This window comes from Seriola aureovittata, chromosome 8, assembly GCF_021018895.1.
Source record: "Seriola aureovittata isolate HTS-2021-v1 ecotype China chromosome 8, ASM2101889v1, whole genome shotgun sequence".
Classification (NCBI taxonomy): domain Eukaryota; kingdom Metazoa; phylum Chordata; class Actinopteri; order Carangiformes; family Carangidae; genus Seriola; species Seriola aureovittata.
The window spans coordinates 10181470-10208803 of record NC_079371.1 but is presented as its reverse complement, the minus strand read 5'-3'; the positions used below and the strand labels follow the sequence as shown (position 1 = coordinate 10208803).

The following is a 27334-nucleotide window of genomic DNA, read 5'->3' as shown; positions in this document are numbered from 1 at the left end:
AATGGGTAATGGGTCTTTTTGACACCACCACATGATATTCATATCTGACACTTAAACTTTGGCATTGAATATAACATTTAACACCCCACACAGTTAACTGACAGGCTCTTTGTATGGTACTATTTATAATTCAGTTCAACAAAGGTGCTGTGCTGAAGTGACAACTATTGAAATGTCTTTATCAAATATAAGGCTCCAAAGAAATAAGGACATGAATAAAAAACATCAGAAAGTCATTGACTAATCTGAGTTTTTACCAACAACTTCCAGGGCATGTTTTCATGTTTACTAAGCTTGTCTAAATCATTATATAAATCTTTATAAATTGATAGTTTATTGGAAATGGAGAATGAATGGGCTAAACCATTATATTACAGTCAATCAGTGCCTTATCACCCCACATGTGAAAAAAATTAATATTTATAAAGATGTATAAATGATTTTGTAGTTAATATATTATCAGTTTCATAAAAGGCATATAACAAATATTTCATATGTGTTTCTAATGTGGCATTCAGGCATTGCCCACGGTTTCCTTATGTCAGCAGAGATACTCAGACCGGGAACTGTCACTTTTATAGGTCATCTGGGAGTCTATGCTTGACCTGGAGCACAGGAGCATTCGCTCTGATTCATGGGTCGCTCTCCTTGCCCAAAGCTCAGTTGGGTGAGAGGTCAAAGTTCTTTGTTTCATTGAAATTGTCTCAAACTTCACATAGCTGTCCTTTTCAAGCTCCTCTTCATCCGAAGCTGTGTTGTGTCCTTTGCAGTAGAGAGCGAGAATCTTGTAGATCAACAGAGCAATAAGCGACAAAACCAAAGCACAGGCAATACCACTTATGATGATGAAAAGTTGATTCGGCCCACTATCCTCTACATTGTCCAGTGTGTAGAAGTCAATGCAAGGGTCTTTTCCAGAATCACTACCTTTTGCTATGAGGCAAACTGAGTACCTCATCCCAGACGATAGTCCCTCTAGGAGTATTTTTCCACTGCCAGCATTTGTCTCCTCTGTCCTTTTGACATCATCTTCACCATAGGGTGAATATACAACTGTAAGAGGGGCATCATTTGGCAGTCCATCTGCTGCCCAGAGCAACACTGCACTGTCAGATGTTTCCTCTACAATCCTTAGGTCTTTGACAGACTTAGATGCATCACTTTTTTTGCTCTTTTCATCTGCCGCAAGCTTTCTCCCTCCTTGCTGGGTCTTTGTTTGTTTGAATGAGCCTTTCTGTAAACCATTGCTGGGGGTAGTTTTCGGCTTCTTGGGGACAGCAGATAGAGTTGTTGATGTTCTTGGAAGAACTGTGGACGTTAACAAGGGCAAGTTGGGACTGTCTGTTGGCGGAGTAAATGTTGTGCCTTGGCTGGTTGGTCCAGTTCCAGTGCTTGGCCTCAGTGGAGGGATGGTGGTGCTGATGGTACCAGCAACAGAGATAGAAATGGTGGCATCTGCGTTGCCAGCAACATTCTTAGCTTTGCAACTGTAGTCCCCAGCATCTTTGTACAATATTCCATGCAAGCTCATGATGGACCATCTTATGCCCTCCCCAGGTGACTCCTGAACTATAGGGTGACACAAGAAGACAGAGGTCAGCATGGATCAAATCCTACCAGGTCTTGACCTGCTTTGCATGTTTTTCAAAGGATTATGACCTTGTGGCATTAGCCCTGCACAGATTAATGCTTCCTGCCCACCAGAGAGTGAACATTTACATGCATACTAATACATAGATTTTCTAAAGATATAAGTTTGAAAATGCAGAGGCTATATATTATACCTGTGTTGTTGACTGGTGAGCCATCTGACTTAGCCCAGTAAAGAGTTGGTGTCGGAAATCCTGTTGCGTCACATCGCAGGAGAACATTACTGCCCAAAGGAGATGTGATCTTGGTTGCGGAAGTCATGACTGATGGTTTTACACAATTATCAAGCTCAGCACGCTGAAAAAGAACACCAGCCAGATTCTCTGGTCCACCGCAGGTCAGGAATAGGTCCATCAAAACCACTGGTGTGTCTGCCATTTTGGAAAGCTCAATCAGCTTGGAGATTTTACAGTCGCAGAACCAGGGATTATCTTGGAGGCCTGAAAATGAAAAGATGAGTAAAATTATGATTATTCATTGGTGATTCATTCCATTGCCACGTGAAATACCATCCATTTAAAAATGGATGTACAACTTTATGGAAGCAAGGCAAACCAATAAGATTGAAAAAAAAAATTTACAAACCCCTAATGATGTATACTCTGTGGTGAGTTAAACACTACTGGAAACAGTGGGTATCTTATGGTTGCATGGTACATGTAAGTTAGCCATATTTATAAACTGCCATTAGTTTTCTCTTTTGCTGTGAAAATTCACATGATTTTAGGCATCGTTAGAGGGAAATTCAAGGGCTGTGGAAGTGAACCGATCCTATGAACTCCTTTACAACTTACTGTAAACACATGTTACACAGGTCCAATAGATAATCATACGTACTGGTGCATATTAAAGCCTTTTAACCAGATTAGTTTGTCTTAACAGTGGCAAAGCACCTAAGCTTCCTCTGGCCTTCTTCCATTTTGTAGCAACACTCTCTTTCCATTAGCCTTTCTGTTAGCATAAACATAAATAGGTCTCTGACAACTTCAACGCTTTATAGTCATTGAATTAATTTTGAGCTCGTCAGGCCTATTTTTGTGGTTGAAAGATTTAGAAGAAACTGAAAATAGTTCAAATATTTGTCCGAACTATGTTTTAATTTTTCTTTCAATATTTTAAAAACAGCGTTTATTTATAATTTATTTATGAATAATTCAGCAGTAAAGGTGAGCCTACCTCTTCTAACATACTAACAGGAAATGCTTTTAGGATGTGCTAAAAAAGCTGTCGTCTGTTTGTGCATGGTCTGTTTTTTTCTTACCGCCTAATCCTGTTTCTCCTTCAAGTACACCAGTGCACACAGCCAGCTCTTGTGGCACGGATAAGCTAGCTTGCCCTTACACAGCTTATTAACAATATCCCTCCCACTGTCACTGCTACACAGATGGGATGAACACACATTTACTTACATGTACATCAAAATTTCATCCAAAAAAGGTTTTTTAATAAAGATTTAACAGGAGTATTGACAATTAATTAATATGCGCAACATAGTAAGGCTGCAATTACTTTGGTTTCACACCACAACTATTTATACTGTTTTCACAGTAAGCGAGTACCATAGATAAGACTATAAGAAATAGACTTAAAAAGAAAAAAAAGCTTACTTGTGTCCAGTTTTAAAAGGACATAAGTAAGGTTTTATTATTACCTTAAACATAAAACATAGTGACTACCTATAATCAATTGCTTAGATTTTTGACTTTGAAACCATCTTTTCGAGCCCACTCCCTTCTGCTTCAAAACAATTAAATTCCTTTAGGCATTTTATCTTTCCTCTGTCCTTGCATCTCCCCTGACTCTTTGTCAGCAGTGGAAGACAAGTTGACATCGCTATGACATTTCGGCAACAAATAAAATTCTTGTCATGCCAAAAAACAAAAAGCAATGACAATGCAATTCGCAATTTCTGACAGTTGTTGCTAATGAAACTCTTCGACTTACTGATAGCCACAAGTTTGAGTTTGAAACTGAGAATGGGTGACTCTACTCTTTTATGTATCTCTAATTCCTCTTGGAGATGAACACAATCTTATTAAACGGAAATATTGAAAACCTGTAACATTGTGTATTGGACAAAAGTTTAGAACATTAAAAATAAGAACAAACTTTGACAGTGGATCTTTTAACCTTTCAAAAAATGATCAAAGGTTAGATATCATCTTCCCTTCAGAAACATTTCTGTAATTAATGTTTTCTATTTTTTTTTTTTTCTAATTTGATCCACTGAACTTGACCCCAGCTTGGATAGCCAAGAGGCGCTGTGTTAAACATTCAACAGTTAATTAGGAAAATAAATAAATAATACAAATTAAGTGTCAACTCTGCCACTACTTAGAATAAGCTAATTTGACTGTGTCCTGGCAGTCACTACCTGGCAGGTTTGAGTCAGTCACAACAAGTCTAGCTAGATTAACAGGTGATGGAATGAGATTCCTGAGGTAATTACAAATAAACCCAAAAGTGTCCTGCCATGGCCCTTTACATCCTGTAAAACCCACGTCAGAGACAACCTTTTCTTCTTACCTAACACAATTTTCTGGGAGGCATTAGTAGAGATGGGTGCTCCATTGAAGGGCGGCCAGATATCCATGAGATCAGATGGCAGGGTTGCTAATTTGTTGCTGGATAGATCCAAGTAAGTAATGTTGAGGAGGTAGGGGATAGCTTCAGTGGGAACACTGGTGAGTCTGTTGTTGTGTAGATCCAGTGTCCTCAGTCTGGGCATCTCTTTTAGAGACTCCCAAGGGAACATAGAGATCATATTTCCATCCAGCCTCAACTCATGTAGCACTTTGAGGTTGTAGAAACTTCCAGTATCCACAGAGGTTATGGAATTGTAAGTAATCCAGAGGTACCGTAAATCCACCAGGTAGTAAAAAGCTTCAGTTGGAATTCGGCGTACAGCAGTTTTCTCAACACGAAGTTTAATCGTATCCACTGGGACATTGACAGGGATATCGGACATGTCTGGGTCATTGCAGAGCACAGATCTGAGATTGAAAAATAAATTAGTTAAATGGTTTGAACATAACTATGGCCAGATAACAAAACAGTTTTACAAATGGTATAACACTTAAACCCATTTTCCAATTAAGACAGCAGGTTATGTCAACAGATGAGCATCTAAAAGAATTAACAACCAGTCTACAAGCTATAAGTATCTATCTACAGTATCTGTCCATTCAGCTATCCATCCATCCAGACTCTGTCGAGACGTGGGATGCTTTTTCTGACATGACTGTAGTCCTTCTAGAGGTCACTTCCTAGATGGCAAGGTCAGAGATAATCACTGTCATCATAACTAGTGAGTTAACATGTGGGTTGACTTCCACTGCAGGAGGTGGAATATCTGGAATCAGTTATAGTCATGATAAAGACATATACAGAAGAGAACTGTTTGACTGAAAAGCCTTTCACTAACAGTTTTATTAGCAGTACATGATAACAAGCGAAAAAAATGAACAAAAGAACATAGTCATATAGTCCTGTACAGAACATGTGCCATAGGCACCTTTTCTCTGTTTTTACAATGGACATGTAACATCATAAAATTTTTCTCTGATGTCGAACTTGTTAGTGAAAATTAACCCACACAGAAAGATGGGGGAATAGGGTTCAGTGCTAACATGATGGCAATTAGGTCTTTCTCTGGGATAAATGGATTGGTACCACGCCAGGGAACGTACATTATGTCAAAACAGGTCAGTACAAATTACACTGTGGTGGATTTGGATAAACTTGCCTTTATTTCAGTGTCCTTGAGATACCTGATTCAAAACTGATTATTTTCCTACACTGGTATTAATATTGCTTTTACTTTAACAGTACATTGGATGGCTCTGCATTTAGTTAATTGTTGCTCATCCAAATCAGGCTCTACCCCCGATTAACACACCTCGTGGAGGCCAGATGGCTGACAGTGTTTGGAGCTTTGTGCCCCTCAGTGAACATGTAAATATAACTTTTAAAGTGTGCCCCCTTAACTTTCCATTGATTGAACACAAGTAGTCTGAATACTGTGGTTCTTACTGCTTTGCTCATTAAAATGCGTCATCATTGCTAAATGAGCAATTTAAATCTTTAATTTAAATTTTCCAAATTGGCAAAAGAGACCAAGTGTTCGAATGAGGGAGCATAGTTTAAGTGCAATTTTTACCTTGTTCCTGTTCCATCAGTACGTCCATGGAAGACACAGGTGCACTGGGATGGACAGAAGGGACGAGCCATACTGAGGCAGCATAGGAATACATGCACATAGAGAAGTCGACGCATGATTTCACCGAATGCACCCAAAATGCTCACATCGAGGAGAGATCAGGAAAAAAGACATCCGGATTCATTGAGAGCCTGAAGAAGTATCCTTCCCAAAAAACAAATGTAAAATAACGAAAAGAGCTTTCAAAGTCCATAAGAAGCAGCAGTACAGGCTGAAGATCTAATTACAGTACAGGTGACCTGTCAGGTTGACGGCTGGGGGAGGGGGGGGGTGGAGGGATTAGTGGAGGATTGCTTTGGTTTGACAGGGTCACGCAAGCTACAGGAAGGGACCGGGGGGCAGGACGGGGCAGGACAGGGCAGGACCAGTCATCTGGACGTGGTGCTAATCAGCTAATTCCGGAGGTTTCCCCACACGTGCTCCTCCAGCGACACCTTTTGTTAAGCCATTCAGATACCAACCACACCATTGCTTTTCCTGGGTTTGCTGAATGTCCATGCTCTTACTTATGTCTCAATTCACTGTTGGACACATTGGAAATATTTTTTTTTAACTAACAGTATGCTATATATAGTATAGCTACAGCCAACCCTGTTTAGTTATGTCCAATCCCCTTGTCTTTGTAATTCTTCTTCGTTTTGACCCATTGCTTTAACCTGCTTCCAAAATGAGAAGACTGTAGATTGCTTCTTTTGCACTTGCATTCTGATGCAAGTCCCTCTGACTCTCAAGAAATTCCTTAAATGTAAATGTTTTATCGAGCTGGAGGCCATATGTAAGATGTGTGAATGAGTTCTGTCTGGCACCAGGGTGCAAAGTGTAATCTTGGATTTGATTTATTACCTGACTGGCTGGAACAGTTGCTTGGGGTAGGGGCCAAATTCAACCTGCATGCAGATGACGGTTTTACAGTAGTGTATCTGTTTCATATTTTCTTCACACGTTGATTTTAGTTTGGGTTGACTTGAATGGCTCCATACACAGGCATTCGGAGAGTGCAAACATCTTCTGGACAGTCCTGTGTTTTGATGTCACAGCAAGTGACATCATTCCTATCATTAACATTTTGACTGAAATGGACTTTGTGACAAACACAAGTCTGGGATTTGGCCTCTATCTTAATGTGTTTTTTTTGTCTTGGATTCAAATGTTAGAAGTTCTGTATCTGCATCACCATCAAATCAAATCAGCTGATCCTTGGCCCAAATCTTATTTATAAACAATTTCTCATGGAAACATTTTTTAGATACAGTGTAGTATCAGGAGGACAAAACTAAAATCAAATACAACCTACTGCAGGTAAATAGAAAAATGTATTTATGGTTTTATGATCAAGATTAATATTATGTTAGTTATGTTACCTAAATTGATTCTTGAGCTTTCGACTTTCTGGTACCAGATAATATATAACATGTTAGGAACCTCCTATACACAAAGTGTGAAACTGCTTATTCATATACGACCTCAGTTTAAGAAGCAAAACTTGAATTGTATTGTTATAATGTGCCTAATATTAATAATCAACAGTACTTAATCTTATTAGTGTAGTTATAATCATTGATTTTCACACACATACTATTTATTTTCCCAGTTTCTGGCTGACAGAGGAGAGGGAGACATCTAGTGGTATGAGGTAGTTACTGAGTGTATTTCCTCCTGATGAGCAGGGGCGCCACCAGGGATTTTGGGCCCCATGAAAAAATATCACATTGGGCCCCCTCACCAAAATATATATATATATATATATATATATATATATATATATATATATATATATATATATATATATATATATATATATATATATATAATATATATATATATATAATATATATATATATATATAATATATATATATATATATATATATATATATAATATATATATATATATATATATATATATATATATATATATATATATAAAAAAAAAAAAAAAAAAAAATATATATATATATAAATATAAATATATAAATATAAATATATATAAATATAAATATATATATATATATATATATATATATTATATATATATATATATATATATATATATATTTTTTTTTTTTTTTTTTGGGAGGCCCCCTTTCAGTCAAGGGCCCTTAGAATCGTCCTAACTTTTCCCCCCTTTACGGCGCCCCTGCTGATGAGTATCAATTTCCTTTCTCCTTTCAAAATAGTCATCCATCTTTCTACAGTCTAATCCTGCCTGACATATTTCATGACTCACCTTAATGACAGTGAAATATGGGCTCATACAGTAGCTTTTACAAATCCTGTCACACCACCAGTGGGACTGCTTGACAGCAAAACAAAATGGACAAAAGCGACATCAAGTATTTATTAACAAGTACACAAGTGAATTTTATTTATGCAAGCAAATTTGATCATACAGGTAAAATAAGCCACCTCAAGCTGTTGGCACATGAATGTACAAAACATATTCAATTTAAAGCCTGCTACTAAGCATTCGTAGTGAAAGTACAAAAGACTAATACGAGGAGAAAGCTGAGAGCAATTTTTTTTCAGATCATTACAGAGTAAGCAATGTTGGTACAAGTATTAGTTTTAAGACATGGTTGAGAGCTCATCACAAACTAAACAGACACAACTCAAAGACTACAGTCTCTAATATCAGTAGCATAACGCGATAAGCGTGAGGGGTTTAGTACTGCACATATAAACAAAGGGTTGATCCAGCAAGACAGTCAAAAGTGTCAAAATAAAGAAGTGAAATGAAGTAACTTTTGAGTCAATAAGACTATATTAATGCATGTCCATGCCACGAAAAACATCTAAATTCACAGTCTTTACTAACAGTACAGTTATCCAACTTTGAGTTGAACACCAATGCGCTTACATCTAGAGAGAGCACAGAAATGGTCAAATAAGTGCATGAAACGTTGCCAGGCAATGAACTGACAGGCCACCTGTGTAGTCATATGGCATCAAGATGTGTAAGCAATACAGTTACTGTCATGAACAAAAAATACTGTGACACACACTTTTCTCACATCTGATAATTCCACCAAGTAGTGCCATTACACCAACAACCTTTTTATTGTCAGGGTTTCTTTTTCGGCTGAGACTGATCGATGCAAAGTGGACTGACCCACAGTGATCTCCTCCTCTCACCTGAATTGTCCTTAAATGTCAGTGCTTAACATATAAGTATGCTTTGATATATCAGTATATACAGTGCAGAGTTCTGCAAAAACAGGAGTTTACTATTTATAAAGTTCGACTTTTAAGAAATTAAAAAAGGGGTTTATGAAAGCATGTTTGCATGTGCTTTTGTGGCTTGTGATTCAAAGACAATGGAATCATTCACAGTCCTAAAATACATTTAAATGGCAGGATTATCATAAAATAAGCCATAATTTATCTTTTGTCCACTAATCCCATCTTTGATATCTATCAAAGTCATTGTTTCCTGTTTAACAGGCTTGGCACATCTAGCAAATATTTGTTTTACTCTAATGATTTGGTATTTATTGTGTCGTCTTGCTACTGTATAACTTCAAATAGAAAAACAGATTGAATTACTTTCATGTGAAAGTGGTTTTAATCCCTGGGAATACTGGTATGACAAAGGCTTACGCTGCTTACTATTTGCATTGTGAGATTTAAAACATTTTCAAAACTTAACCACCCGTTCACATACAGTACATTGTTCTTGAAGATGAAATCTCCAGACACACAACATGAGAAATGTGCTTGAAAAACCCTTTTTAAGCCCCTGTGTACCCCCTCAGAAATGAGCAAAAAATAAATAATGCATGAGAGCAAAATGACACTTGGCATCAAATAAAAACTTTCAAGAAAAATAAAACAATTATATGCAAATTATTCAAAGTAAAAAAAAAAAAAGAAAGCAGAAATACTACTGCTACTTCTGATTCTACAAACTACACTAAAACTACTATCAGCACTAAACAACTCGTATTCAAGAATAATATAACTGCCATAATGATAATCATAACACCATCCATGAGAGAGGTAAAGGGGCTATTTTTTCATCTGAAATGCTGTTTGTGACTGGGGAGTTTTGTGTGACGTTTCCCCCCAGACCACACTGTCATATGACGCACCAGTGACATCAGCGGTGGCGAGGGCCCTAGGCGCCATCCGCCCCCCCCTCGGGAGGGGATGGTAGAGAGAGAGAGAGAGAGAGACAGATAGAAAGACAGAAGAAAGAGAGAGGGAGAGAGGCCGGAGTGGCAGGGCCAGGCCTCACGCTGGTCTTTATGTGTAGGCGTTGAGACGCTCCTTGGAGCGAGTGGAGTGGATGTCGTGAAGCTCCTGCTCCTCCTTCGACTTGATGTCCTCATACTTCTGCATTCGGCAGGCGTCCTTCACGTAGGCCCAGTTGGCTGACAGCACCATCAGGTAGTGGATCTGTGAGGAAAATTATTAAGTCATTAAGCAGATTGAAAAAAAACTAAACAAATAAAAACCTTTGTTCGTATTTGTTTGGTCACCTATAGTTGTGAAACACTGCTACTTTCAGTGTAAAATCCAAAATAGGTAAATAACTATAGAAGCCCATTGGAGCTTCATCTCAAATTTCTCAGCTTTATCTCTTGTGGACTTATAGTACTCAAATGAATTTAAAATGCAGTGGATAGACCTGAAAAACTTGTTTGTGTTTCCAGTGGTCCAGCAGGTGGCAGCATAATGCTAGATGTGGTCTTGGACTTGCATTACTATGGCAGCCAAGATTATAATGAATGTATTGTGCTTTAAAGACTGAGGCTTCCCTTTTCACAAGGAATGGCAGTTTCATGGCTGCACTGCTCTTCGTTTATGAAATGCAGACAGACCAATTATACGACTGAGATTCAAAATCATTTCTTATTTTTCCCCCCGCTAAGTTTATGAGTCTGATGCATTTTTTTCAAAGATTGTTTTAGCACTGTGTTCCGGACTTTGAAGTGTTTTTTGAGGGCAGCTCATTATTCGGATGCATCAGTGTATCTGTTGTGAGTTTTCTCCGTCATTAGCTGGAAAAACAAAATGAGCGCATGAGGAAAAAGAGTCCTTCCACAATGTGCACCATCATCCATGACTAGCAAGCACTTTCTGTTTCTCAGAAAATGGCTCCTCACAAATTACTGAGTGATGTTTGCAACAATTTCTGAGCCTTTCTTCTCCCTGTTTCCATGACAACACATTGACATGTCTGGCGCCTCCAAAAGAGGGAGGGAGATAAAACCCCGTCTTCTTCACTGCGCCAAAATGCCTTCCCTCCCCTCCACAGCTTTTCTCTCACAGGCAGATACGACAGGCTACCTATGAACCAGCCACAACAAATCACAGATATTTTCCCAGCTCCAGTATCTCCCCTCACTTACCGTCTTTGTCAAAAACACCTAACTCCTGCCACAGCTGAAATGATTTGCTAACACCAAAGAGAAATCAGTCCTTGATGGACAACATGAGATGCTGCTTTGGTTAAGAAATAAACAAAGAAAATCCAGCCTGTGCTATCTGTGGTATCTACATTTAAAAACACACGCCACAGAGAGGGGCTCCTCTGTTTTGTGCTCGATTCTGAAGAGATATAGTTATGTCCCTTGAGAGGGAGGTGCAAGTTTTATTGGTGTCTCACCATAGCAATAACAGCAGCTCCTGCTCCAGCGAGGGCACAGATGAACAGGTGGAATGTCATGTCGAGCTGTAGCAAAAACAAATCGCAGCACATGTCACTCGTCAGTGTTTCCTGGACATATCTGCCAATCAAACCCCATTTTTAGAAAATGCACTTGTATACATTCAGTTCATTCCATTTTACAGCCATAAACCCATGTGTGTGTGCGTGATTATAAACCGTCATATATGTCAGTCCTTCAACTATTGGTCTGATATTATCATTCACTATCTTGTTTACATTGTGTAACTGAGAGTATTCATGTGTGTCAATACGCTGTAAACTGACTAGCGCTCAGATAATTTACAACTATCTGGTACATCTAAAATCTTCTATCATACACCTGTGAACAGCTCCAGCAGAGCGGCTGAGTAAAGTGCCTCGCTCAAGGGCACTAAGACGGTGGCTCTGTGGTTGAGGTAGTGGTAGTGTGTCGTTGTGGCAGGTAGTGAGCAGGCTGCGATCTTTTGAAGAAGTATTACTTATTCAACATTGCCACCATTCCGACTGTCGAGCTGTTGTTGGCATTTAAACTGGCAAACTGTTCACAATCGTGCTTGTGTTATATTCATGATTTGTCATATGTTAGAAAGCCATCTAGCACAAATTTACAGACGTTATACAATAATGGATTCATATCATCTGTGCCGATTATTCCCATTGTTTGATACCTAAAAGTAACTTTTCTCTTACCTCATTAGATTCGCACATCTTGTAGAACTTCTCTGATCCAGCACACACTGTTTTCGCCTCAGCGATTGGCACAATACCTGAAATAAATTGTATTATTCATAAAGGATGTATAAATGCCAGTGTGGAGTGCTCTGCAGTAAAAAGCACTAAAGACAACAAAGTGCAAAAAGTGGCAACAGGCAACGCACCACTATAATATAATCTTATTGTACGCTTAGTCACACACAGGCCACATATAGGCCACTAGTGTGACGGTGGCAGCACAAATAGTTGTTGACACAGAGGCAGTGTTAGTGGCTGCTGGTGGCTAATGGACTGAAAGACTTGCCACTAATTAAAGTTAATGAGCCAGCCATATAAGCTAGTGATATGATGGACTTTTATGGACCAGCTTAACAAAATGCCGTTTTGGGTCATTAAAGTTTTCAGGACAATAATTTGTGGATTTGTGGTCGAGTATATTGTAAATTTCAAAATAGGGAGCATCAAATTGGGTCATTTATGGTATTTCATTTTAAAAGTAACAGATTAGTTTCTTTGTATGTATAAAATAAAAAAATAAGGGTGAAATTTGTCATAGTTTATTAGATTCCTGTGGAGCGGGAGATTCAGTTATGTTTATCATATACCAAATATAATAAGCCTGAAGTGAGAATGTAAAGAGGAGATTTTAACAGAAAAACACTATGGACCATACTTGATGAATGAACTTAAAATAAAAGCAACATTAAGCATTAAGCTTAAACATTAAGATAAAAGCAGCAATTTATACAGTGCATGTGAGAGAGGTGTTTAGCAATGGAGGCCATAGAGATACGAGTGATGCAGAACTGGAGACAGAATATCCATCCTTACCATACTGGCGTGGGTCCAGGCAGAGTGTGGCCCCCTCAAGCACGGTAGCGTTTTGGCAAATATTCCAGATGTTGAAATAAATAAAGACTGGGAGGGAGGTAAAAGCAGTCACTCCAAGCCAAGCCAGCATGAAGATGTATGTCAGCATGATGAACTGAAAGAGCAACAGAGGGCAACAGATCACATGTAGGTGCTGTGTCAGTTAACAGTTTTCATGTAATCTATGTAAGATTGAACACTCTCAAGTTTCAAGTTAAGTGATTTAAGGATCAGACCGATGGTGTCTTTATCGTGATAAACTACTAACCACTACTCCTGCCAGGTCTTGAGGTACACAAACTGACTGATGTGAATCTGTGAGCCTTTTAGGTTACAAGGTGCCCCCAAGCCACTAGGTCCCCAAGGTGTCCATGGTTCACTTGCCCATTTCTGCCAGCTAGACTTATTTTGGGTTGGACATTTCCATGGGAATAAGATTAACACACACTAACTTAATGAACCCATTGATCACAAATACCACAACATAGCTCATTTCCTTTGCCTACCTGTGGAGCTTCAGATATGCTAAGCAATTATATCCCAGTGATAATCTTGTTAGGATTGCCTCCAGCTCTGTTGTATGCTCTGTACGAGAGTGCTCCTAATTTTTATTATTGTTGTTGGCAGTACGATACAATTATTTTGATTAATGTGTTTAATGTAGTTTTGCACGACCATTGCAATGTCTTTTGCTGCATGGTTCGGTTCTTCTGGTTAAATTGAGATATATGCAATATTAGACCATTTAATGTAACCCAATAAAAATGCAACCCTATTCCCAGTTTATGAAAACTTTTACCTTTCACTCTGCTCTGTTTAACCAAACTCCCTGGAAAATGACCTGACATTTAGACTGCTGCATTACCAACTGACTCCTGAAAGGGTCAGCAGCTATATACAGTATACTTTTATACAGTAGTAGCTATGATAAATCAATAAATCGTGGGTGTAACACAACCAAAATCGAAACTAAATCTGACAGTTAACATGCAGTAAAATGTTAGTCCTACCCAAGCGCTGACACAACGTCCGCAGGTGGTGATTTTGAAGTCTCCATACAGGTCTTTAATGGCTCCACTGGTGAAGAAACCCTCCACCATCAGCAGGATGCCGTAGACGAAGAAAGCCGAAGCAATGCCGTAGATCACATACTTGATAATGTCAATCCTGTAGAATGAATAGAGAACCACTGAAAATGTGCACAACAGCACCATACTACTCTGAACTGTTACACTGTTATCGAAAATATAACAAGCCTTTAACAAGCCTTTGTGAAAGTGCCACAGGGCAGAGGGATCCAATTTAGGGTCAGATGTTGTTTTCTTCTTTTTGCTTTTGTAACATACACAACACAGATGGCATTTTGTTCTGAAGCAAAAATCAAAGTAAAATTAAATTACGTTATACGTTTAATTCATGTTTTGTTTTTTTTTTCTTTGTGGGTATGCAATTTGCCAATTCCTTAGGGTCGATAATGTTTCCTTTTAACAGCTTATCAACACGTAAAGTCAGTCTGAACCTTTACTACTCACATGGTGAATACATCCAGTGCGTCCACAGGGCTCCGCACCACCTCGAAGTAGTTCTGGAGAATGGTGACGGTGCCGGACAGCGCCTCATGTCCGCAGCCGCAGAACAGAGCCACGCCCGCATAAAGCAAGATGGTGGCTATGAGCGATGGGTATGGAATCCCACCCAGACATTTGATGCAGCATTCCAGGCATCCTAAACACAAAAACGTGATCACAAAAAAAAAAACTTGTCAAACTAAATTCAGGATGGGAGGAAATTTCAGTTTTAAATAATTCCACAAAAGTTTGCCAATGGGCGAATGCATTTGCATAACTCACAGTGTAGTACCATTTACTTTGTGAGAATCTCAGCCACAGTAAGGAGAAGTAGCTGGACTACAGTACATCTCCTCCCTGGTTTATGAGCAGCTGATTGTTTTTATGCATCAGGTGTTGGCGTGCTGGAGCAAGTTATTTAATGGCCACTTCTGTTTTATCTACGCAGTATCACATTTTCCCCGTGTTCTTGGTCCATGCACCATATTTCTTCAGCCCTGCAGAGCATGCTGACATTTTATTCAGCACTAAAAGCGCAGCCCGAGCTTTACATAGTTATCCTGAACTTTAACCCTGTCCTTCTCTGCCCAGCTTCCTCCTCCCTGAGGCCTCTGAAGGTGACTAATCATTGCTCGGTTCAACTTCAATCTCCTGTCACAGATAGCTCAAAGAGAAGCTGAGTCTGTAAATACTCCTGCACAAAAATGTGTCTATTTGAAACACTTAGAGTCCTCATATTGTGTGTGTGTGTGTGTGTGTGTGTGTGTGTGTGTGTGTGTGTGTGTGTGTGTGTGTTTTGGGGTACTGTGTCACTCATTTCTCAGAGTAACTGCAACAGAAGTGGCATTTATTTTCTGTGGAAGCACAGAACATAACCAGACTTTATGGGGTCTTGCAGTGCATTGCAGTATATTAAACACACACACACACACACACACACACACACACACACACACACGCACACGTTTTTCACAAACCCAAGCCTATACTACATCAGTTTGTAACTCTTTATCTACAGCTGTATCGCAATGGAGAGCTGCAGCCTAAATATGCGTAGCTGTCTGAAGTCCGAATCAATACACGCATGTGAAATGTACAAATGTAATTCAATGAGTGTAGAAATTGAAATTTCCTCTTGATCAGTTACATCACGATCATGGCTGATGATTAAATTCATCTGCATGCACACCGCTGTCTTCGAACAGAAAAGAGACTCTACGACTGTTGGTTTTCATTGTCGGTTATAGAGATGATAAAAGATTTCAGGATCGTTCATCAAGGCTGTTTTCATCGTCATCTCTTTTGTAGTTATCTTATTGTCTTCGCCTGTGTTACAAAGCAGGAGTCAGAGCAAATATCCCCCCTCCTCCTCCTCCTCCTCAACTCTTTGCTTCTGACTCTGATCCGGACCTGAGTGGAATACCAAGTAGCTGGTCTGCCTGCTGGGCTGTGCAGAGCACTCAGACGCTTACTGCAGCTCCAACCCTTGCCCAGGCTTGCCTAGATTATCTGCATCCTCGCTGATGTAATCCAGTGCTAGACTGTAGAATGTCTATTCTGCCTTCCTACTTTATTCCAAACCTCTTGTCCATTAAAGGTTTGCTGAGGGGGGTCCAGCTTTTCACACTTCGAATCTACTCTGGTTAGATACAAAAATATCAGTGGCTCAATTGAAATAGTCAAAAGGGAGGTTATCAGTGCCTGGTGGACATGCTTCTCTTCCCTTTTTTTTTTTTTTAACGTCTGTTTGTGGATGTTTTCTCGGCTCAGTTGTGCAAAGTTAGAAGTGGTTAAATGGATGGTTTAAAGGGGAGGTACACATCTTCATAGTTGGGTTTTCTGTAGGGTTTCAACAAAAGGCTTCTCCTTCCTTCACAGAAATCAGAGTACAGTATGTCATGATGTCATGGAGAATCCCTCCTTGAAGCGGTTACACCATCTGTTTGCTGTTTGAAACATTTCTACATCATCTCTGTCTTGGTGTTTCTCCAGCATCCATACCAGCCCAACCTAGGGGATCGGGACATCACCTGGGAAGAGACATCAAATTCACCTTTGGTGCCCATTAGAATATCAGGTACTTGCAGTGCCACCTGACATCCACTCAACCGACATCCACAGGCAGTTTCATGCCAATTCACACCTTAATTCATGTAACTCTGCCAACCTGCAGCAAGGACTCCCTATCAGCCAGTCAAACTCTTGTGTGAGTGGCGACACAAGCCCAATTCTATAATTTAAGTTGAATGGTTAAATAGTGTAGTTTTGATAGTCATAGATTAAAGGTAAAAGGTCAGTCCCTGTTTAAATGACTGTCAAACAATGCATGGACAGCTCCCATAAAAGCACTGTGAATTTGTTGCTCTCAAAGATTAATTACAGAAAAAAATTGCTTGCAAGTGTGATGGTTCAGCAGAGGGTTCAGTGTGTCTGTAGAGTTTTTACTTAGAATACAGTATCTCTTGAAAGTGCATCACATTACCTGTTGAGGCCACAGTTTGTGGAAAAAAATGGTTCGCTCATGACATTTCAGATCAGACAACTGGGAAATCTCTGTAAGACGTCAGACTGACTTAATTTGGCCAAAATAAAATATTTTCCTTTTACCAGTGTTTGCAGTATTTTCAATATTTTAGGCTGTGTGCAGCTGAGTGAAAAAATGCGGCCTCCTCATTCATTTGAATTAGGCCAGTCCGGCGACAAAGCAGAACTTCCAGCACTGAGGGCTTTTTGCAAAAAATGCAGAATATTCCCAAAAAAGTTGAACCTTTGCAACTTGTGTTTTGTGGCTTTTTGAATTTTTGTCATGTGGCAAGGCATTATGTAGGCCAGCTGATACATGCAAGCCTAAATTCCTGATCACTTTTCTATATGGACGTCACATATTTTACCGTTACTGCTCAATCATCAGGACAAATGATAAAATAATTGCCACTAGATAATATCTAGTCTCAAATCCTGTGTCAGAAAGCCTTTTGTGCAGTGTCTTGGCGCCTCATATGTCTTCTTCTTTAACACAGGCCCGCTAGGACAAAGAGAGATTCTGTCACCGCCTCTTCCCTTGGACTCATTATCCTGAGTTACCTTATCGTTTCAGGAAGCAGGCAGTGACAGGATTTATTGATGTGAGGATGTTTACTGACAAGATGAGAGTGACAGAGACGGCAGTCACCTTTACCCCTCATGCTCTGGGTCTGTGTGCCTCTTTAAGCCACAGTAAGAACTAACTGTCCAGTCATGTGAATTACTCACCAGAACAGACAAGTGGACATTTTAGATGATTAGCTGGATTTGCATGTAGTGCTTGTTGCTTTCTCCTGTTGTATTTGCATCAAAACTGTTAAGATTTATTGTAATTTTTCTCAATTCATTTCCTACTATTATTTTTCTTTTGTTTGCTGCAGCAACATAAAAATTCAAGCCTAAGTTTTAAAGGAACTTCATACAGAAATCACCTGAAGTGGAAGCAAATATTACAACCTCACACTGGGGGAAAACTGTTTCCACTTCCTTTTGCCTACCTTTGAGACATGCTGGTTAAATTTGGTGTTGTGGATGTTCAGAGCCTGTGCTTTACATGACAGGGAATGAGCAGAAATATAAATGATTTATGTCATGGCCTCAATCAAGGTTTACTACCTCTGCATTATTTACATTTCTACACACAGATTAAAGTAGCAATTTGAAATCTATTTTACTTTTCCCGGCACCAGTCATATGTGAAGTCAGGTGTCATTCCTGCGTATTACCGATTCAAATAACAGACCTGGCTACTAAGTTGCATTATAATAGTTTGTCAGCTACAACAAAATGATGTAGGAAGGAAGTGTTTCCATGGAAACAGTTGAAGATGAAGTTACAGGATAAGATGGGAGAATTTGTGAGTGGTTGTAATAAGAGTGATTGTTTTATTGATTGATTATCTGCTGTTTGTGGAGAGGAAACTCCTCGGACCCAGTAAAGCGAGGTGTGTGAGGAAAGTGTGAAATGAAATGACCATGTCAATTGCAGGTTAAGATTTCTACTTCACAGTGAGTCTTGCATAATGGTCTAACAGAAAAAACTGAATCGGACTCGGTCAGGCTGGATGTTGATGAGTGTAATTAGTCATCTGTATAGTTACATATAATCTTCTCTTTATTCAGCTGTTTGTCTAATGCTGTATGTGTTTCTTCATATTTTTGAGAGCACAGTTAAAACTATTACTGGACAATGCTGTAATAGCTTTATGGCTATTGAGGATATTTGATTAGATGTGATTTATTACTAATGAAAAGTGTTGTTGCCACCGATGCATTAAACGAAACCTCCTCTCACACCACCACATCCTCTCATTTCCTCCCCTGCAACTCTGCATTGATCTTAACTGACTGCAAGATCGAGCCGCTGAAAAATGGCAAGTGGTGGTGCGAACTGACTCGGGGAGCTACTAGATGCTTGATCCATAATTTAGAAGCGGCACAGAGCAGCAGAGCACAAGCCTCTCACATTCATTATTCATGCTTTCTGCTTAGCCCAACATTACCTGCGATGGAAATGAAAGATCCCCCGCTTGATGAGGAGCTGCAAGTATTTGAATTGATCTTGCTCACAGGTGTAGCGCTGCTTGTCTTTTGAAGCACCCACCGATAGTCGAGCTGGGAATATGGCTTAATTGACTTTAAGTAAGCTTTGAATGGACCAATGGGAGTAATGATGAGGAACCTTATTTGTGCTTTCTACTTGATCTGGTCTAGCAGGACACAATATGGAGCTGGTTTAGTATTTTGGATATTGTAATTCATGGTTTTCATTGCAAAATAGGCAAATGACTCATTGAAATTGCTTTATTTATTAATTCATTTTTTTTACATTATTGCAGACTGAAGGCTATCCCCGAAGCACCAAATGTTCATGAGCATAAAAATCTTTTCAAATTAAAAATTAGACCCTCTTTTCAAAGTAACTCTCAGATTTAAAATGCTTTCTGCTACTTTATGTCTCTCCAACAGGGAAATAACATCTAAGGATATTTTTCCCACTGAGTGTTAATGAAATAAATTTCACTTGCCAAAATTGAAAATCTGGCAACACTAGGATTAGTCTTAATGAATTTGAACAAAGAGATGGGATTTCAGGAGACGTTGGGGCTTTAAATATTTCATCCTCCACACAAAAAAGCTTCTGTTTATATTAAAAAAAAAAAAAAAAAGTGAAGCCAACATGACCCCAAACACCACGGTCCAATCAACAGAAGCTGTCTCCTTAATACAAAGAGAGAGGATGACCCCCCTCCCAAGGCCCCTCCTACCTCCTACTTCTTCTCCATCTGTCAGTGTCATATCCGACAGGCAAAAGGGACACAAACACACACACACACACACACACACACGCACACAGGCATGCACACAGACTCACTGATCCCGTCAACATTTGCATGAGGGATGAGGTTATCCTTATATAATGCTTAGAGGTAAATGACACCCTTTAAAGAAAACATGGCTCTAACATCTGAGAGACAGTTGGAGTTAATTAACCAGAGATTTGCTGCCCTTGTTAACCCACTAATGAGTTAGATATTGTTGTATTCATACAATACAATATCCATACAGTATTCTTCAAGCATGTTTTTCTAACCTTAATGACTTTCTTCAGTTTCCTTCTGCTTGAATTTGAATTTTCCCTGCTCTTTACCAGCTCACAGCAGGTCCATTCTTTAAAGCATAATGACATTAGCAGTCAATGTATTTATTACCTAACTGATTAGCTTTCCTCTTTCTACCCAACTGGATCTGTTTACAGGATTTTGTCAAAGGAGAGACATGTTTTTTACGCCAACATATTTTTGAATTTCAAGAGCCACCAAGAAAGCTCCTCTTTCCGGATTTGCCTCACATAATTATAATAGTTAATTTGATTTCAGTCACTTACATTTTGTAGAGCTCCCCCTAAACGTAAAACATATAGTGACTCAAAACTTTGTAATTTGGAACTGACAGAATCGTCACTTTGCACAAACTTGCAAAATCAACATGATCTTTTTTGGGTGTAATTTGGGTCAGCACACTCAACGAAGTAGAGAGATGCAGAAAGAAACAAAGACACAAAGATGAGGATTATTTACACCAGTAAAATATGGGCTGCAGACACCTGCCTTCTCCAGGAGTGCAGAGAAAGGATGTTTGCACTGGAATGAACTGTCAGAATCTGGCAGCTTGAAGCTCACATTCATGGCAGATGCATCTTGTTTATACCTCCCAACATTTCTTTAAAGTGAGGGAAGAATGCTGATCCTAATACTGATGCACTAGAAGCCCTCAGCACATCCTCATGTTGTCTTTAAGACCATGAGGATCATTCATTTTGTTGCTGTTTTGATTGAATTATATGTAATTTAGTAGAAATAAAAAAAGAGCACTTGTTCCACATACTGTCAGTCATCAAATTAATATAGGGCTGATTACAACTAATACAATGCTTCTTTGGCATGTCCTTAATTAAAATCCGTCAAATAGGAATGTTGGGCTTTGCTTTTGGTGCAGTTGCAGCCACAGAGAAAATTAATAAGATGCAGCACTAGAGGAGGAAATGAACAAAATTAAATAGAGGAGATGACAGAAAAGAGAATAATAATCTAATTTAATGTCTAGTGCATATTGACTTCACTTACACCGCAAGACATCCAATCAGACTAAATTTTTGCTCATTCAACTAGCAGTTATTAGTTCCTTGTTAGCAGAGGAGTTTTGTGTGGGGGTGGGGTGGCAGTGAGCCTGGTCCTAGAGAGAGAGAGAGAGAAGGGGAGAGAAATCTCAGAGGGGGGATGGTGTGTCTGTGTCAGCCTGAGAGTAATGGGCGTATATGTGTCTTGTTGCTTTCCTATATTTAATGCGAAGCCCCCCTTCCCCTGAAGCAAGCAGGTTTTTTTTTTTTTTTTTTCAGCTCCTCTGCGCATGTTTAATCAACCAGTATGGTTGCCATGTCAACGGCAGCGCAAAATCTGCGACTAGTCCGGGTACTTCAGAGCTGTGACCCACTTACTGTATGTCAACAAATTCAGTGGGACAATAGTGAATGAGACACGTTACACAGATAACCCCTCTGGGCAGAGAAGGATGTTGCAGGCCAGTTCCAAAAGCCCAACCACTGATTTCCTCTTTTTATTTTTGCGCTGAGAGATGAAGGAGTCTGAGCATGACTGCGTGACTGCCGAGCAGGGACGTGTCTTTTGTCTGTGCCAAGTTCACTCCACGAACTGAGAGCCAAATGTCAAAAACTCAGGAGAAGAAACCAGGGCTGTTCTTTTACTTTCAATTTGAAGACTTAAACTGTGTAGCTGGTACTTTTTTTTTTTTTCCAGGGTGAAATGAGCTTAAATGTTTTGATTGCCAACATTATAAGCAGCCATCACTGGGGAGTGTAGGGATTGAAGCCACAGCTCCCAAACAATAGACTGTAATAATATCCTGTCTTCAGTGTCTGATTGAATTTGTACAGTTGTGATCCATTTTTACTTGATTAGTTTCCAAATACACTCTCCCCTGAATGAAGCAATGATTGAATTTTCTTTACTTACTTCAACTATGATTTGAAAGTATCAAAGCCTAAATAATTAGAAAACCATCATGAAATGCCTTTTACATAAGTACATTATTTTCCCAGTAGCAGCAGTATCATCATAATGCTGAGGTATCATTGCATGGACCCAGCATGGATCTTTGCAAATGGTCTCAAAGTGCATCATTATATATTGAACACCTGTTAGCCCCTTATCTAAAAATCTATACTAGTGAGAACAATAAGAAAACCCTCAGAAGTTATCCAGCAATAGCCCAAACAAAGAACAATTGGTGGAACTCCCTTGACTTTGTCTTGGGTCGGGCAAATTAGGATTCAGAACAATGAGCGAGAGAGAGAGGAGAGATAGGGAAAGAGAGAGGTTGTGTACCGTAGCATGACCAGAACTCACCGCTGATACTTTGAGGCCATCATGGGACGCAAACTCTCCATTGGTGTATTTACCAGTTTAATTATTTATGCTTAGAAGCTCTTTAAGGCAAGATGGTCAACCTGAGTGAATGACAGGAGAAATCTCGGTGGATGTATGCCTTCATTTGTTGGTAGTAGTGAATCCCAAACACAATATTGAGCCCTAACAATAATTCAAATCTGCAAAAATAATTATATACAATATAAATGTTTACAATTGACCAAATTACTTTTTGATTCGGGGTCATACATATTGGTGCACAACAGCATCATCTATATTCAAAGCAGCTTTTTTAACATCAATGCAAATTTGACATTTATTTTGGGAGCTGTAAAATTCAAAGTGCATGAAACTCAATGAGCCATTAAAGATACAGCAAAACTCTGCAGTTTACTGTGTTTGTTCCCTGCCTTTTATATAAAACAGTTTTGCTTTATGAAGATTGACAAAAAATATCAATGAGATGCTCAACATTTAACAGCTTGCCAAGTTAGAAGCCTGATCAAACTGATCAAACAGACGGAGAAGCGGTGCCTTGCAGAGTAGATTCTTGGCTCAGGAAAAGCTAACAGGTGTGCCTTCCTCAGTTTTTCCATTGAGCAACAATTAACAGAACCAGTTTGAACTATCTCCAGAATCTTTGGTTTATTCTTAAACACCATTACCCATCCTGTGCTCATTTGCAGAACTTGTCTGCTGAAACGTCAGTTATTTCAGCCCTGTGTTTAGTGGAAACCTGCTTTGTCAACCATAGGGCGTTGGTTTGCCCCCCTGTTGCTGATGGCCCCTTTGGTACAGAGTGTGTCTGCTACATTTGGCTAGCAGCTGAAGTGAGCAGTGCCCACCTGGTATGTCTGACTCATAATCAGAGATTTGCAGCCTCAGAAAAGGAAGACAGAAGGACATTAGCATGCTGTGAGTGCACTCATTGACACCTTCTCCTCTTCTTAGGTGCGAGTACTAGTATTTATTTGCAGTTTGCTGTTAGCTTGGTTGGTGTTGGTGGCATGTTAAAACAACAAACCTATATTGAATTGTCCTTTAAGAAGGTAATAAATTTGTGATGGATAGTAAAGACAGTACCCACTTGACATTAAAAGCCCCTATAAAACAGAGCTGCCTTCCCATAAGAAAACAATGTTACGTGACATTCATAAGCTTCTAAAATGGTTATGGCTACACAGACATATTGTTAAAGAACTTTTGCTGTGAGCAATGCTTTTCCAATGTTGAGTGTTTCAATGTTTTAACCCTATCTCAGACTTGATCTTTGATGGACTGTAGATTGCTAATGCTAAGTTTTACAATTTTATTTTTTCACTTTATTGATCACCATATTTATTACCCTGAACGACTTTAAAACTGGGGTTGCACCTTATAACTTTTACCCCATGCAAATTTCAGTTTTCAAGTCAGTCCTTTTGATAAGTTAGCTGACCAGTGAGCCCTGCTACCTTCTTCTAATATACTGTATCTTACATGTTGTCCTGAATTATTGTGTCATGATCTCATAGGAGCCTGGCAATAAATGGGATCCTGTCTTTAAATCCACTAATAACACTAATTCTTTACTTACAGTGAAAGCATACACAACCTTCCAGGTAAAAGCCAACCCTGCAAAATCTTGTGAGAGTTCACTGGGTTTGGAGAAGAACCTACTTTTTCCAGAGTATTTTATGTGTTTGTTTATATTGTATTTATATAAGTGACGTAACAGTATTGTTTAGGGAACTTCCAGATTAACCATTTAAAGCATAATTAGCTTGAAGTGGATCAATTTTCACCATCCAGTTATTTTGTATGTGTTATACACTTTAAACATCTGTTACCTGATTATTGAAAAGACTTGTTCTGTGTCCATGTTAAAATACACAGTTTTATACAAGTCTTTGAGAATGTACTCTGAAATACATTGTGGTCCCATCAAGGAATCCACTGCTGCTACCAAAGAAATGATGGAAAGTTCCCAGAAAAGCCTCTAAGGAAGTAACTCCAAGAAACAAATCTAATGTTTCCTCACATTCGAACAGTGATTGATGGAGGTTTTTCATTATGGTAACCAAAGGGTTTTAAGTGGCTGCATGCATTTGTCAGGGAGCCAGGACCAGATTGAATGTCAGCTTCTAGGCCAACAGGTTGGTCATTTACTGTTTTAACAAACTGGGAATGTTTTATGTTAGTGTTACACTGCAAATGTCAGCTATAAACGCAGGATATGTGGACAAAAAATGTTTTTAATTTACTGTTTTGCCCCGAATGCATCTTGTATTTTATCCTGAACCACTTTTCCCTGCTTGACTTTTAAGCTCCCAGCCATCCTTTCTTTCTAACCATCAAAGTTGAACAAGTGACACAGAAGAACAATTACGTCACTTGGGGCAAAAAAGAAGGAAAAGGAAAAAAAATGTTGTCTTTCTCTTTTGCTCTTATGCGTCTCTGAACTGGCTTGTGCTTAACAACTCAAACTGCACAACAAAACCACACTCTTTTCAGATAATCAGAAGAAAATGTTTTCAAGTGAGCCAGATTTAGGCTAACCGAGCTGGCAGGCAAGGTGATTTCAGAGTCCTTACAAACCTACGCGTCACCTATGTAAATGGACATGGCATGCAGAAATGTATGCAAAGCTTGCATGGCTGTGTCTTTCAGTCGGGTGAACATTTGTGTTAGTGGGCAAAGATTACAGATTTTGCTTTCTGAACAGGAATGCCTGAGTACACACCTAGTAATGGCGTCCAAGAGGTATTAGATCAAAATCTGTAAGGTTTGCTGTGGTACACATGCCAAACATTATTAACTGTCATGCGAACAGCACCCTCAGAAATCATTTTGCAGCAATTTTGTCAATCCCTTTAATCAACAAAATACAATCTCTCCGTATCTACTGGATGTGCATAAATAACATATAGGCAGCCATTATTCTCTCTACAGTCGATGATTATGCCTCCTGTTTTTTTTTTCCCCCCAAACCTCTCACTCTCTCTTGCGCCCCCTGAATCTCTCTTGCCTACACTTCTTCTTGATTTCTGTCAGTCTGACTCTGTACCTCTTTCTGTCTCTTTGCTTCCCACACTCGCAGACACAGTGAACTATTCCTGTGTTGCTGAAATGTCATCAGCAGGAGTGGGTGAAGAGAGAATAGATAATGACTACACTTTGCCAGTGCCATGGCAACTGTTTCAGCTCATGTGTGTGCCTGTGAGAAGCGCCAGGCTGCAGGGTGGAGGGACAGTAGGCAAGAGAAACAAAAACATATGAAGCCATGCCTGTCACATGAATCAGTCTGAGAGGGAGGGAGACAAGGGAGGTAGAGACAAATATGTTTTCTACATGACAACAGCATCATGTTCATCTGAGCATGACATTTCAGGATGGCTTTAGAAGTAACAACCCTATTCAGTGTTGCGATCCACTAGTGAACAAAAAAATACACTCTAATTTATTTACTTATGTGAGTCCCAACTGTACATTGAATCATTCATGAAGAGAAAAGGTAGTGATGGTGGGGGTGTGTGTTTGAAGTATAAATAGCAATCCCACTTTGCACAAAGCAACCACTGCCCCTCTTAAATGAGCGAAAGAAAGCGCTGCTCCTGCATGAATTCCACACTAAATGTCGCACAGCTACTGACTCTTGGGTCTGGGTATTTGGACACAAAGGATAAAACCTGAGAGTTGATGGCATAATGAGTGTATAAGCTTGGTTTGGTTCTTCACTCTTCATGTTTCTCTCTCAGCCACTGTGACAGGCATGAAAACCTTATCAAACAAACAAAGACAGGCCAGCCCTCGCTCAAGCAGTTCACACCCCTCTGACTACCCGAACAGCACATACAGACGTGCACTCTTCAGTGGAGTGCTGATACTCAGTGGACAAAGGAATTACCACAAACAGCTGCTCTCCTATTCAGCCAGGGAAAGGCGAACATTTGTGCATTTGTCTCTGCAGAGGCACCATTGACACACTTACAAAACACCCACGTCAGATTTACTTAAGGAAATCTACCCAAGCATGTGAAAAATACTTTCTTACCTTTCTGAGTCTGCCCCTCGTCCATGTCTTCTTCCATTGTGCTGATGCTGTTTCGGAGCTACAACAGATGTGTAAAAAAAAAAAAAAAAATGCCTGTTTGGGTTGCAGGTTCAAAACCTTTTTTATTTAGTAGTAGTCCACAAAGCTCTCTTCGCTTTCTTTCTCTCTCTAGATGTCCCTACTGAACAGCGAGATTGCCTGTCAGCTGTGGTTTCTGTCAAGCGTCCGGGTGATGCGAGTGATCACTGAGTCTTTGTGGTGCTGTCCATTGCGAGCTGCCGTGGCAAGTGCTGAAAACCTCCTTAGTCCCTGGTGGAGAAGGGGGAGGAGGCGGAGGAGGAGGGGAGTAGGGGGGCTGGATGGAACAGAGGGTGGTCTCTATGGTTGGCAGGAAAGCGCATGTGTGAGAGGGGTATGCAACTGCATAGACAGGTGTGTGAAAAATGTGGAATTAAAACACAGAAAGTAGCGCCGGAGCATAGACTGAGCAGTGAATCTAGACCTTCTTACTATGTCATGTTAAGGTAGGGGTGTTCTCAAGTGTATTTTACCTTTTCTTACCCGGCCAACCCTAAACACCCCTGGCTCTCAGACAGAATGGTTAAGCCGGACGCCCCCCGCGGCAGCAGCTCTACTGCATTAACTGAACCTTTCCTTAAATA

At 39.6% G+C, this 27334-nt stretch overlaps 2 protein-coding genes across 2 annotated transcripts; both read right to left on the bottom strand.

Moving 5' to 3' along the window:
* Positions 1 to 532: 532 nt before the first annotated feature.
* On the bottom strand, positions 533 to 5925 carry lrit3a (info leucine-rich repeat, immunoglobulin-like and transmembrane domains 3a). Its single transcript, XM_056382537.1, has 4 exons — positions 5810 to 5925; positions 4177 to 4643; positions 1785 to 2090; positions 533 to 1569 (listed from the first exon to the last, which is right to left on the bottom strand). The coding sequence occupies exons 1-4, from the start codon at positions 5923 to 5925 to the stop codon at positions 542 to 544; spliced, it is 1917 nt and encodes a 638-aa protein (XP_056238512.1). The 3' UTR covers positions 533 to 541.
* A 2267-nt stretch (positions 5926 to 8192) lies between these two features.
* Positions 8193 to 27124, bottom strand: gpm6aa (glycoprotein M6Aa). The gene is made up of 7 exons (XM_056382538.1): positions 26673 to 27124; positions 14635 to 14827; positions 14113 to 14269; positions 13064 to 13217; positions 12209 to 12285; positions 11477 to 11542; positions 8193 to 10263 (listed from the first exon to the last, which is right to left on the bottom strand). Exons 1-7 carry the CDS (start codon positions 26707 to 26709, stop codon positions 10111 to 10113), a joined length of 837 nt encoding a protein of 278 aa, XP_056238513.1. The 5' UTR covers positions 26710 to 27124; the 3' UTR covers positions 8193 to 10110.
* Between the last annotated feature and the right edge of the window lie 210 nt (positions 27125 to 27334).